Source organism: Anopheles arabiensis, chromosome 2 (genome assembly GCF_016920715.1).
Source record: "Anopheles arabiensis isolate DONGOLA chromosome 2, AaraD3, whole genome shotgun sequence".
Taxonomy (NCBI): domain Eukaryota; kingdom Metazoa; phylum Arthropoda; class Insecta; order Diptera; family Culicidae; genus Anopheles; species Anopheles arabiensis.
In genome coordinates, this window is record NC_053517.1 from 98055982 (window position 1) to 98070029 (window position 14048).

Sequence of the window (14048 nt, forward strand, 5' to 3'; positions counted from 1 at the left end):
TTGAACGATTGAAATATAAAGGAAGCATTTTATGCTTCGCCTCTCGTTTCGAAAGTTATGTCAACGGGCTTTTTTCTCTATGTCAACCATTTCTTCACCATGTGCAATCGATTCGATCAGTGGAAACGGCGTGGGACCCTAACCACACAAAACGCGCGTTTGTTTGCGCTGGCCCTCAAACTCATTCGATGATTGCAAGCGAATGAAACCAAATCATTGCTATTCGCTAGTAGCGTTGAGCTTTTCCTTCTCTTTCCTCACTCCACTCTCCAGCTCAAACCGCGGGCGCCATTGGTAAAGTTGGGCGCCATTGTCCGCCCGAAACAAGTTTCAATAAAATAGCGTCACTTCTTTTTTTTTGCTTTATTCGTCTTCTTCTAATGCGCCTTTCCTCTTTTCTTATCGCTCTCCACGCTCCACCAACGCTTCGTGAGCAGTATCGGCCGGCAATGTCACCTATCTACTTGGCTGACACTTCACAATAGCATCGCCAATGCATCGGTGTGTGACGCTGGAAAGTTGTGAAGAAGAAAGAATGAAAAAAGCGAGTTTACGGGGTAAAAAAACTCTTTCACAAAACGTTCGGGGTTTGACGATGGGGCACAAAAAAGGGGGTTGCAGGAAAGTGGTATACTTTCTGTTGAATAGAAAACGGTTAAACGAATTGTCCGTCATGGTGGTGGTAGTAGGACGCTGGACAGGCGTGCAATGGACAGGCGAGGTTCGCCGCTTGCTGAGATGGAGACGCCTGGTTGACCGGGGTTGGAAAAAAAGCAGTTGACAGTTTACCCCGTTTTGTTCGGTTTCGGAGCGATAAAATGGTCATACCGTCATGCCGAAGGACGGCTCTCTATGGACGGGTTCGTTTTTTATCAGTCCATTAAATTCTCATCGAAACGTTCGATAACGTTCCTCGCACGATTGAGGGTTAGGGTTGCCATTGTACGGCGTTTGGTGCCTTGTGGGGGAACGCTGAATGATACTGGCGTATCGTAACAAGCGATGCAATAGACCACTGATCGCACTGGACGTACTGTACTGTTGCACTATTGTGTACGGTGGATGTATTGTTCCATTTAAATCGTTTGTTTGCGCTACCAAAGAATGAGTTGTTTGTCCTCATTTGAAGTAATAATCGAAGCAAAATCTATAGGTTACCGAATTTTTTTAAAGATAAAGCTGAAAAAAAAACTCTTTATAAAACGATGTAACTGTTCAAGTTGCGTAAGTATACCAATTATGGCTTTAACGAACAATGCTTTCGCTCTAAAACAGTCTAATTGCTTTCTAAAACCACGAATGGATTTTTCATTTCAAATATGAACATTTTGAAACATTTGTGCTTCATTATTTCCGTCCGGGCGACTTGCGTTTGTCAAATATCAACCTTTTAAAATGTGTTTGCAAGATGTTTGGGATCCCTTTCCATTTTGCTAAGAGCATTAGTGTAAGATATCAACGATTTGCAAGCACTTAATTCTATAATTATATGTTACAAACATCGTTATGTTACAAAATGTTAGTTAGTTAATAGTTCGTCATCAAAATTTACTAACATTTCATCGAAAGTATGCCTTTTTTCATACGTCTATGATTGGTACAGCTTAACATCAACTTACCAATTATCACCATATACCATGGATGCCTTAGTATTGTCATTCCGGTTGTTATTTTCGCAATCTAAAGTGTTAATATGGGTTTTAAGCATGAGTTATGTATAAAATGTTATAAAATCGGATCAGTTTCATCGACATCAACACTGTCTTTTATGACTTTCTTTCGTAAATAGTGCTCTATGAAGTGCTAATAACAGTAATAAGCGTAGCTATTAACAAAATCAGTGATAGAAAACGGAGATTTTAAACTATTAATTAAACGAATTTAATTGTCTTCTTCATCTTCTTTGGCTCAACAACCGTTGTCGGTCAAGGCCTGCCTTTACCTGTTGTGGGTTTGGCTTTCAGTGACTAATTGATTTCCCCCCATAGCAGGATAGTCAATCCTACGTATGGCGGCACGGTCTATTTGGGGCTTGAACCCACGACGGGCATGTTGTTAAGTCGTACGAGTTGACGACTGTACTACGAGACCGGCCGGGAATTTAATTGTATTTCTATAATTATTCATCTGCAGTGAACTTATTATTACTATTAAAACAATATCACAAAATAATAATTTGTTTAAACTCTGGCTCTAAATATAAAAAATAGTGTCCTACACAGTTTAGGCTTCACGAAATTATATAGCTTTTTCACATTTAACCCCACAAGTATTTTTACAAGAATAAAATCGGTGTCTTTATAGCAGATTATGGCCACATTACATTTTTTTTGTTTTTGAAAGCATCAAGCGACGAACGGACGCTAGTCTATAATCACCCAAGGACCGTTTCTCCGTAGCGGAGAGCTTACTGTACGGGAAAAAGTCATAAGTCACAAAAGTACCAAAAGTTCACCAATTTGTCTTTCCCAGTAATGTGCTACGAATTGCAATTTCCATTCCCACCTGTGTCCGTCCTGATCCCCGGTGCTTTTCAGCCAGCAAACAGTTCGACCTCAAAGGTTGGCCTTTCTTTTCGATTTGATTTCAATAACTCACCCCCAGCGTCAGAGCGTGGCCCGGGTTCACTTCTGCCCTCTAGCACCGAATGTCAATATCAACTGGCGCAGTGCAGAGATGATAGCACCGAATGCACCGATTTCGCGTGTCCAGCAAATAGGAAGGTGGTGGTGTGCTGCTTTTTTGTCCCTTCTTTCATCGCCACAACCCTTCCCGTAAATGCAATTCCAGCAGAACACAGCAGATGCATAACGGAGCCTCTGCAGGTTTGTCCTGAACCCGACACCGGGCACACCGGGCACAGGTTGATGGGCTGAGCTGCCTAATAATTAATAAACCCAGACCGCACAGCTGGTATTGGTGGCTCCTGCTGGCTGCTCGCAGCCTAACATCAAACAAATCTCGGCGCTCCAAAGTTCAATGTTGACATCAATTTTCGAGCGCGCACACTGAAAGGGACACACTGGGTTTCGTGACTCGTCACGTATGCATTCTGACAGATGTAGACACGGAAATAAGCTTTTACAGGGCAAACAGCCAGGGGCAGACATGGGGCAGTACCGTAATGATCAATTTAATTGCACAGAGCTAACAGAGCTAAGCCCGGCTAAGCTTCACCGGTTAGGGATCGTATCAAACCGGATCAACTCCATTCGATTGGAAACACTGACTCGTTCCGTTTCGCTCTCTCTCTGTCTCTCTCGTTTACGATCCCTTTTTCGTGCAAAGAAAATTGTATTGGGCTCTCTCCCCCGAACTCCGAATTCCAGTCCTTCAAGTAGTACGGATCTTCGCGGAAGGAAAAGATTTGTCCTGATGCTATTTGTAGGAATTGCTTTCACTCTACATTCTTCCTCCCGCCTTCTTTGCCGCAGTGGATTGCAGCGCGTTGTTCCGGGGTGATCCGGCCAGAGCCGTAGATATGATCCTTACTAATTTATGTTAAGACCACCGGACCGGGGGCCATTGCCGGGGCCGATTGAACACTTCTCACGTGTGCCGGACGCACACGGTCGGCTTAGGTCAACTTTGGCTCGATTTATATTCGATGGCAGCACTTCGCCGGTTCCGATTCGATCACATCCTGCTGCCGTTGGGTTCGCATTTTCTTCACCGCTTCAGCTTGCCAAAACTTTATCCCCTTTATCGGTTATACCTTGACGATGTGCCTGGGTGTTTTTTTTTCTTATTTCTTTTGGAGGAGAATGAGAAAGTCTAAAGGCTCGCTTCTCGGCCTCACACGATAACAAGTCGGCCGACCGGAAGGGCAAAAGCTTAATTCAATTAATTAGTTTTTTCTGTTCAACGCTGGCTGTCTTCGTTTCCTTCCACGTTGTACCCCAAACTTTTTTTTTGTTGCAGATTATAAAAGCTAATCCTTCCCTCCCTCTCTCTCATATACATCTATGAGCTAACAAAAAAAATCGCATGATTGCAAGAGCCCGTCACTTTAAGTGGCATATTCATCAGTAGAATCAAGAGAGTTTTTGTTCTTCTTGATGTCCGAAGCCAATCTTTGTTCGCTGTCTATAAAAACGGTCTTTTCTTTACAAATGGGCAGGGAAGGTGTTGACTAAAGCTTTCGCTGTTTCTGCCAAAGCTGGTGCAGGGCTTAAATTTGTGGCTCAAGATGGTGTGAAGAAGGTTGTAGACTCGTTGGACCAGAAAACAATACAAAGAAAAATGCAGAAGAAAGGAATGAGAGAAGCTGGCCCCAGCCTTTAACCCGCTTAATGTTTTGGTGGCTACGTGAAGCGTGTGTTCGCAATGTGTACGAAAAATTCGTGCAAAAATTCGTCCTCTACCGGATCACACGTGTGGGTGATTTAGGTCGGCCCAAAACCTTCCCCGCTGCGAAAGAACGACGAAAGCAACATCAATTGATTTTTGTTTATTTCCTACTCATGCCCACACGCGCACGCACACACACACACGCTGCAGACCGACCGATATTGATTAACCGTGGCCCGGGCCGGGGACCCGGAAAACACAAGGAAAGAAATTGCGAAAAAATAAAATTGCTCCAAGCACTAAACTTTCTTCTATCGCCCTGCCCAACCCTGCCCTGTCCACCTGCCTTTTGCCTGTCACTGCTGCTGTTAAACTTTTTTCGGCTGCCCTATGAAACGCGTACCGAAATACGCTGGTTTTTTTTTTTGGTTTTACGACACCAACGTGTTCCAACTAATTAGTGCGCTTTTTCGCTGGCCATGTGGCTTTTACCCCCGGACCGGCTAAGCGATACGTTTTCCGCACGTACTGTTGTGCCCTATACGTACTCCTGTATTGGTGTGTAGGTACGTGGATGACGCTTTCTCACCTCACCCCAACTGGTATAGTTTTCTATGCTTCAACGACCTCTTGTCGCAGCGAAGGAGATTCAAACTGAAGTAGAAAAAATAAAAACGAGGATAGAAAACGGGTAAAAGCTGGCTCGTACAGACCCTGGGGTAAAGGTACGAATACTTTTCTAGGGGCAATTTTTTCTTCTTTGGTTTGGTTTGGCAAAATGGGCAACAACATCGAAAAGTCACTCGTTTTTTGCCACTCCCGTTTTAAGAGCAGTACGTGCATCGTACGGAACGGGGCAGGCTGCAGTGTGTAAATGTTTTCGAGAAAGACGGAAATTGAAAACACTTCAGACACACACACACACACACACACACACACACACACACACACACACACACACACACACACACACACACACACACACACACAACCGACACGCTCTAATAGATGTTAAAGTCAGGTTTGGTTTTCATGAAAATAGCTCAAATCTGGCAATATGAGGTTTTTCAGATAGGAAGGATTGTTCAAAGAACTGTTTAGGGGGAATAAATTAATATTTGAGTATGTGTAGATTTAAAGATGAGATGTATGTAGCCTTCATTTAGGCATGTGTGATGAAATTACATTGGTGTAAATTTAGAGGTATTAAAGTAAGTTCTTTTTATTTCAAAAGAACATAATTTTTGCTCTATATTCGAATTCTTATAGTAAAAAGCAATGCTGCAAAATCTCATGAGCATCGCGAGATGTTCACCAACGAAAACAATGAACATATTCGTGGTAGCTTGATGCTTACTGCTGATACTCAAATAAAGAGTGTCATGACATGCCGAACGCAACTTGCGAATGCTTGTGTCAAACGCAATACTCTATGCGAGTTTAATGCGCAAGCATCACGTACACAACTGAGATGATCAGTGACGATACTCAAACAGTTGGTGGACCAATCACGTGCTTGGTGACATTTTGTTTAGCACCAAATTTTTGATCACTCGCTTCGTCACGACATTTTCTGTCGGTGATAATCACGACATTATTGGATTTTTTTTTTGTCGCCACAAAAAAATGACTCAAACAGTTGTTGCGAGCATCACATGCTTGGTGACATTTTGTGCAACCACCTCTTGGTTGGTCATTTGGTCGCGACATTTTCTGTTGGTGATCATCACGATAGTCATAAGAAAAATTCGGTGCTTGCGAGTGGTCCCAAGCAGCAAAATGAGCATGTTTTCTTGCTCTGTTTGACCTGACAGACCATCAAAGCAGACAGAGCGAGAAAGAATGCTCATTTTGTTGCTTTAGACCACCACTCGCCAGTGGTGATCACCAACAGAAAATGTCGCGACCAAATGACCAACCAAGAGTTGGGTGCACAAAATGTCACCAAGCATGTGATGCTCGCAACAACTGTTTGAGTCCCACCTCTGATCATCACAGCAGAGCTCGTGTCACTGACATGATTTTGTGCCAGCCGGAATTTGTCATGACCATGTCAGTGACATTTTGCAGAACTGATGACTGATGACAGTAAAAAAGTCATGAGATAGTGACTGATCAAGCGATAGTCGCAAAAGTGTCACGAAGCATATATTGGTCACACCAATCGTTTTGAGTATCACCTCTGATTATTACAATTCGTATTCATTGCGCTGTCATGGATTTTGTTTCGGTCAGATTGTATTATGACATTGACGGTGACATATTGCAGAACTGGTAAAAGGACTTATTTTGCCTAAAAATGTTTATCAATACAGTTGTATTGCACACGGCTATTACTTTTTTTCGTTTCGTCAGTGTTTAGAGGAAGCATGAAACTTATATTAACTAGAAATCAAGTTGAAATTTCTTCCTCGCTTTAGCTGTATTTCCCTCGCTTTATCGGGTCTTTCCCTCGCTTTATCCGTCACTCAAATACTTTTCATCCTAATGGATCTGTACCATCTTTTCGCACTTTATACCTTCTTTTTGCATACAAAACCTTTTTTTTATCAATTTCTTTGTCTTTTGTGGAACCAAAAATTTTCACTAGATTGCTTCGGGATCGGTATTGCCTTAAGCGTTCAAATTTACCAAAAAAGCACCCCCTCGTTTAACAGTTTAACATCGTCCGAATCCGTTTGCTAAAACTGTAAATACCAAAACACCCGTACCTCCCACTCCCACACCAGTAACGGTAAGGCGAGAGCAAAAAAATCCTTCCCCTTCCCCTACAAATGTTTAGATTGGCAGGATTTCGGAATACCGATGTACAGAAGCGCTTTCGTGCCTTCCCATTCCCGGAGGCGACAAATTACATATGGCACATGATACACACACACACAGAGGTTGTACAAACACGCGCGCTCGTTCGCCCACACCGGAAGAAGCATCCGTTCGCTGCTTAGAACGTGCTCGTGCCGGCCAGTCAACCCACGCCCTCCATGCGGCCCCGCGGGAGCGCAAAAGGGAGTCATTCTTTTTGTGGCGCTGTTGGAAAATTTTCAACGCCCGTCGCGCGTCGCAATGCCGGCAAAGCATTCTTTGGAGTGGAGTGGAAAGCTCCCTTCCCACTCCTTGCGAAACGTATTTGGCCAACATCCAATCTACTCCGGATGCCGCTTTTTTATTGGCATTTCGTACGCCAATTCACGCGGCGTGAGCAGTTCAAAAGCTAAAACGCAGGCAGGAGGACGCCGCTTACGAAGATACGAAAGGCAAGCCAGCGGCCGGTACACGTTCTAGCTGCTAGCACATTGGCTCGCCCCTGGTGGGCGCTGCCCCCTCTCCCCTCCTCTCTTTAATCCTAAGCACCGTGCTGCTATTCAGGCAATCCAGCACACCCGTGGTCACACACATACACCCACTCAGCCACAGACACGTTCACTGGGACCTTCCATCCAGCAGCAGTGATGGGCCGTGATGCTATTTTTGAACCAAAACCCCACACGTGCCGGGGTAAAAAATGTGGCACGACGTGGGGGGGCACCTTATTTTTATCCCGAACGCGCGCCAGCACCTGCGCCCGCTCGATCGAAGTCAATCTAGCGACCGTAAATCAAATAATATCTTAATTGAATATTTCACCTCAAACACTTTCCGTGCTTTTGCGACGAGATGCTTTGGGCTTTAGGGGAGGGGCGTTTTGGTGCGAACGAGGCATTCTTTTTTCCCAATGTGCCAGTCGGCCGATGCTCCGGAGAAGAAGATGTGGAGCAATTTGATTTAGGCTTTAAAGTCGATCACTTTTACGCGTCGTTTAGCTTTGGCTGGGCTCGCGCTGCAGAGGAAAGACGAGAAGCAATAGCAGGCAAGATGAAGTGTGGTTTGAGGAGTGGATATGCACGATGCTGGAGGAATCGATCTTGCTATATCGATTTGAGGGAAAATTTTGACTAAAAATATTGACTAGCTGAAGGGGTTTTTTGGAGTTGTGTGTCAAATATACTTTTTTCGGTGTTTCGGGATAGTGCAAGGATCAAATGTGGATGCAAAGAGTAAATCTGTATGATCTCTTGTACAGTTTCTCTTTAGAAATGCACGTTGTTTTCTAACATAAGATTGGGAATATTTAACGATCTCAGTGCATATAAAAATAAATCTACGACCTTGCGAGCTGCTTGTCGTCAGTTATCCAGAATTTACGCCAAAGCGGACGAAGACATGCGCGTAGGGATGTTTTAAGATCTACCTTGGATTTCTATCAATTCCTCCTCAGTTTTTGCGACAAAATTGTTGGAGCAGAGCTTTTGCATCATGTTGGTTCAAAAATCGGTGAATCGCAGCTAGGTCCAACATGCCAACCGGTTCGTGCACTAGGGTGTTATATCAAAATTCAGCCGAAATTTGCCTGAAATGATTGCATTGAGTTTTATCGTCATTTCTTGCCGCTGCGAAGCCAGTGGACACGATTTCTGCTTCCTGATATGTTTGTACATGTTCCTCAGGTACTATTTCACTGCTTAGCCGGTTGCATCGACCTTCCGGCTAACCGAACGCATCTAAGTGGCGACATTTCCCTCGGTCTTCATTTTCAACTTATTTTAGAGGTTCTTGTCGCTCAGGACGTCGGCCATTTGGAAATGGACTTTCTTTCGATGCTCTGATTGTTGTCTAATAGTCCTGTTGCGACGATCGTAAACAAATAGAGTAGAACTGTCATCGAAGCTGACAGCAAAACATTCAGCACTTGCGATCGCGAGAGATTCCTTAATCTCACCTACAGAGGGCACTGTAACGGGTTCGGGTACAGTAGCATCACGACAGCGAGCGAGAATAGTTGAAAAACTTTGTAAAGGTGTTCAAAAACCGCGACAGAATAAAGTTTCCACCCAAAGCAAAACTCGACGATTAAACATTTTTTGACTCTTATGAGAAATAAATTTCTACATCGTTACGCGACTAGTCCGAGAGCTAACAAGTCCCAAGATGTTGTAGATACCGGAACAGGCTTATACGACGTCCACAAGCTGACCCACGGAGTCCGTTTTAGACGCTACGGGATGCAGTTTTTTGATCGCGCATGTTTCGAAACACAGTTGCTTTACTTGTTAGGCCATCACTGTTAGAGTTGAACTGACAGTGGTGTCAAATTTTATCTACTGACTCATGGGATAATATTTTTGGAAGTGCAATTGACGTTTCGTTAACTACCCGGGAGTAGATACACCCATGAAACATTGACTATTTTTGTCCATTTTTTTAAAATGCAAACGTTCATGGGTCGTAGCAAATGCAAGTGAAGTACACAAACTAGAACAAATAATTTATAAAAATTAAACTAATAGTAGAACAGAGAGCAAGCAAAGTCTTATTCCCGGAGCAAGGACTGACTATCCGACTGCATGGTACTGAATTAGTCTTGAATAAGCCGTGTATGGGTTGGCCACATAGGCCGTTAAGCCAAATAGAAGAATTATTCATTTACTAAGGAAAGCAAAGACGCGACTCAGCTATTCCGTCAACCGTTCTTTCTTCTCCCTCTACGATACGAAACGAAAACATAAACATTGTCAAATCATTTACATAAAATAGTCCATCTTGCCCTTTACCTATGTTAAACGTAACAAAATCCATTTGAACACTCATCTACACAATTGAAAATAAAATGTAACAGACGTGCTACAATTCATCCAGGCATGCAATGCATCACAGTTGCTACTAAGTATGGGGAAAAATTTCATTACCCCTACGCCTGTGCACGTTGAAACCTACCTTTAGCAGCGAAAAAAAAGGTCATTGAATTAAAAAGTGGAGCACCACCACCCCAAAGTAAGCAGTAGGAAGAGAATACATAAAAACAAACCACCAATCTACCATCCCATCGTCAACAGCAATTGCCTCATCCTTGCCGCATCCTTGGCATGCACCACCCGCCCGACGGTGGAAGCAAAATGGATATTAATTGTCTCAAATTAGGGAAAAAGTGTAATTTACATTATCATAATTGTACAGGAGGAGCAGGAGGAAGCAGTGGCTCGTGCATTTTCCCGATAAGCAGCCGCCCCTGCGTGCTGATCACTGTCGCTCGAAAAAGGCGCCACAGCACGGGACCCCTCGGCCATCCCGGGGATTGAATAAGCAGCAAGTCCGTCCTCTGATGTATTTCCTCTAATCAACCATCCTCAACAAAACATCCTCTGTCGGGTTGGGTCTATCAGCCGCTCCAGCGCAAGGCCATCGTAAGGCGTCGTACCCTGAGCGGCTCGCTTCGTACTTACTTGTCCGGTCCGGTCAGGTTGTCCTCGCAAAGAAAAGGCGTGGTTGACTCGGGTGACACGCTCGCCACCAGTGTGTGTGTGTTACTGCACTGAGTGAGTGCCAAGGACGTTTTGCATTTGCATTTTTCTCACCGACAACGCGCGGTCCGTTGCCCGGTGTGTCGTGGAGGAAAGAAATAAATGTCATTTACCCGTTAATTACACCTGCTCCTTCACCTGCTCCGTTCGGCGCCTCTGCACAGTGGTGTTCGGGGTGTCCCTGCAAAGTGCTCTCGGTAGCTTTTGTATTATTTACCGACGGGGTGCGGTGAAGCAGGTTGACATTCACCCGAAGCGTAATTTGGTTGGAAATTTTCGGCTTCCTTTCCCGGTTGCCGTCGCGGGGCCAAGGGGGGAAATAGAAACAGCGTAATTTTTCCCTCCATCCGCATTGGGGTAGGTTTTTGTGCTTTGTTGGTGCAACATTCGATTCACACCATTGTGCTGTGAAAAGTGGGGTAAAATATCACAAGAGAGAGAGAGAGAACTTCCGGTGTTGCCAGTGAGGGGTTGTAATGTCCGATTTTAATTCTACACACTATCTGGCACCGTTCTACTTACAATTCGCATTGCAATTGCTTTTAAAGCGTAGAGCTTTCGAGATGATGATGATGATGATGATGGAGCAGGGACGCAGGCTGTGGTAGCTGTAGTGTAGTGATGCCCTTAATGACACCGCATTTAAATGAGCTTCCGCTGAAAACGTTATCAAATAGAGCGAACGGTCAACGAGGCGAGTCGCAGTACCCAGGTGCGGTTTGCAGTAAATTTGTTACCCCGCCAGTTAGTTCCGACTGGTCGGTGTGGTTTTAATGGTGTATTCGTCGGTAACGCTTACATAAGATCGTGCACGTGAGCAGAGGAGCTTACTGTAGCGTTTTGCCTTTCTTTTTTATGTCTGTGTGGTTTTGCAAATTGTACATTTAAATAATTTATTTTAATTTGACTATAAAATGTTAAAACTCGTTTTTTTTCTCTTTCCTCTTTATTTCGCAGGTAGCTTAACCTTCAACGATACATATCATGTAAAAGTCTGAGAATGAAGTGAAGGGTAGTGTGCGCATCATCCGCAACAAATGCATATCAGCAAATTGCCTCGTGGATACCACAGTAAACTGTACACTATAGCGTCGGTAGTGAGCAAATCCGTTTTTTGATAAGTAAATAGTGTACACCCCAAACAAAAAGAAAGCTTTACAAAATATTAGTGTAAGTGAACGGTTATATGAGAGCATGAAAGTAAAGTTCGTAGTAAATCAAAGATCTCATACATATCATAATCAAAGTGAGCGTGAAGCGTTGAAGTGAAAAAAACGATACCAGTTAAGCGTTTATACTCGTTAAACCACCCTGTGCGTATGCAATTTGCACAGCAAAAGGTGTTACTGTGCCACAGGATTTAGTTGCGATACGTGCTTGAAAACCGGACGGCACACGCGGTGAAGCCCCGACACCAACAGCTGAACTACAGCAAACCCGGGGAACAATTTTGGAGTCCTTCCTGCCAGCCAGCACACCCACCAACCCCGGGCAAACCAAACGAACATCCCCTCCCACCCCGGGTCATCCGGGTAGCGGTATCGCGCGATGCCGCTGCACCTCATGCATCACGACGGCAGCAGATGGCACTGTCGGAAACGGAAATAATAGAAGATCGATTTTGCTGTCACCGGGCGGCACCGTCGGGTCGGTGCCGTCGCCGTTCGCACCATCGCCCGCACCGATGCCCACGAAACGGCGCGGCGACCAATTGAGGGATTGTTCCGTCACCTTACCATTGGATATTCTGTAAGTGGTCCTGCCCCACCCGTAACTCAATATTCGTTTCATTAGCTCGATCGGTCGGCTGGATTGGGAAAAATTGGGTGGGAAATGGGCGATATGATGATGATGATGATGATGGTTTATAGTGCAAACCGGAGATGAATGTTGACCCCGGTGCTCATGGCGCAGCTTAGAGTGGCAATAGTGAACTGATACCGGTCGGTGTATCCGATCCGGTGGTGATTGGTTTCGGCATTCCGATGAACGGAGTTGATGGCGAGCAATAATTACTTCATAATTGTGTCAGAATTGAAAATTAAATTGATATGGCCTGTAACTGTATGTTTTAGTTTTGCAAATCACTTGAGTTTTGCTGTGAATTACAGATAAATTCAATATGTTTTTATAATCTTTATGCTATGGTTTATAGAGATGATGATGATGATGATAATGATGATAAAAACTCATAAAATAAAATAAATAGATAGAAAATAGAGATAAAAACTCTATCTCATATTTTTTATTATATTTTCTTACTTACTTTAACTATTCTTGTTGGAGAACATACAATTTGAAAACCATTTTCCAATGGGATTAATGGTAAAACTAATAATCAATGGCCATAGCTCTTTGAAATATTCATTACGGCTTTAGATGAATGAATATGCCCTTGGACTTTGCTGTTTTTGGTAACCGATCCATAGAAAAAGTTAGTATGTTCGTCAAGAGCCAGAAGCGTTCAAATTTGCAACCCAAAATCATTTTCTCTACAGGATTTCTAAGCGATCAAAAGGACCTGTTGGTAAACATATATAGTAGTTTAAAAAGATCTCTCGCTTTAAGTTATAATCATACGTTAGTTCAATTCATTTCAAAAGTATAGCAGCATGGCCTAACTCATCAATAAGTGAATGGAAGCGCCTGAACCGCGCTAGCTGGTACACTGCACAGCAGCACAAGCGATGAGCAGTGACAAGTGGCGCCGGCAAATTCTTTAGCTGAGTGCAATTGGTAACGCCACCAGCCTTGCCTTGCTGCGGCAGCAGATCGAATAGCATCTGAAGCGAAGATAGTAATCAATACACTCATCACATGACTGCGAGTACTATTGCCATCGCCTCGCTCGTCTCCAGCAGCCCTCCTCCAGCCAGCCTTGCAAATGACTGATGTGCAGTGAAAAACGAAAGCATCGTTTATATTCTCAGCCCAGCCCAGCCCACCGGGTTCCATCTGGGGTGTGATGATTCGAATTTCCATTCCCTTCGACGCACCATGGCGCCCTTTCGCCGTTAAGCCGTTGCTCACCTTCTCAAACACACAGACACAGAGCCAGCCATTCGTGTCAGGAAATTGAAATCACGAAATGATAATGGAATTAGGATACCGAATAATTTACAATGGACTGGATGGAGATTGGCAAAAGCGGGAAAATCAATAGCTTGGATCCTTGGAGCTTGGACGAGACCGACCGGGTCGTGGTACAATTGTAGTGTGTCGATGTGTGTGTGTTGGGTCTTTGTATGTGTATATGTGGCTGTGGCGCACAGGTGTGTATAAGGGTTGTCAGAATGTCGACAAACCGGAGCACATGACATGATGATATCCTTGTGTGCTTGTGTGCCTGCCTCCTACCCCCCGTGTGCTCGTGCAACGAAAGATTGATGCTTTCCAGCGAATGAAGCTCTCAATTTAATTATT

General features: G+C 44.1%; 1 protein-coding gene across 1 annotated transcript in view; it reads left to right on the forward strand.

The window, feature by feature from the left end:
* Window positions 1–14048, forward strand: part of LOC120893289 (heparan sulfate glucosamine 3-O-sulfotransferase 5) — a 42343-nt gene that overhangs the window by 6231 nt on the left and 22064 nt on the right. The window contains exon 2 of the mRNA XM_040295093.1: window positions 11583–12374. Within this exon, the coding sequence (XP_040151027.1) occupies window positions 12310–12374 (65 nt within the window). The 5' untranslated portion in view covers window positions 11583–12309. The remainder of the gene's footprint in view (window positions 1–11582; window positions 12375–14048) is intronic.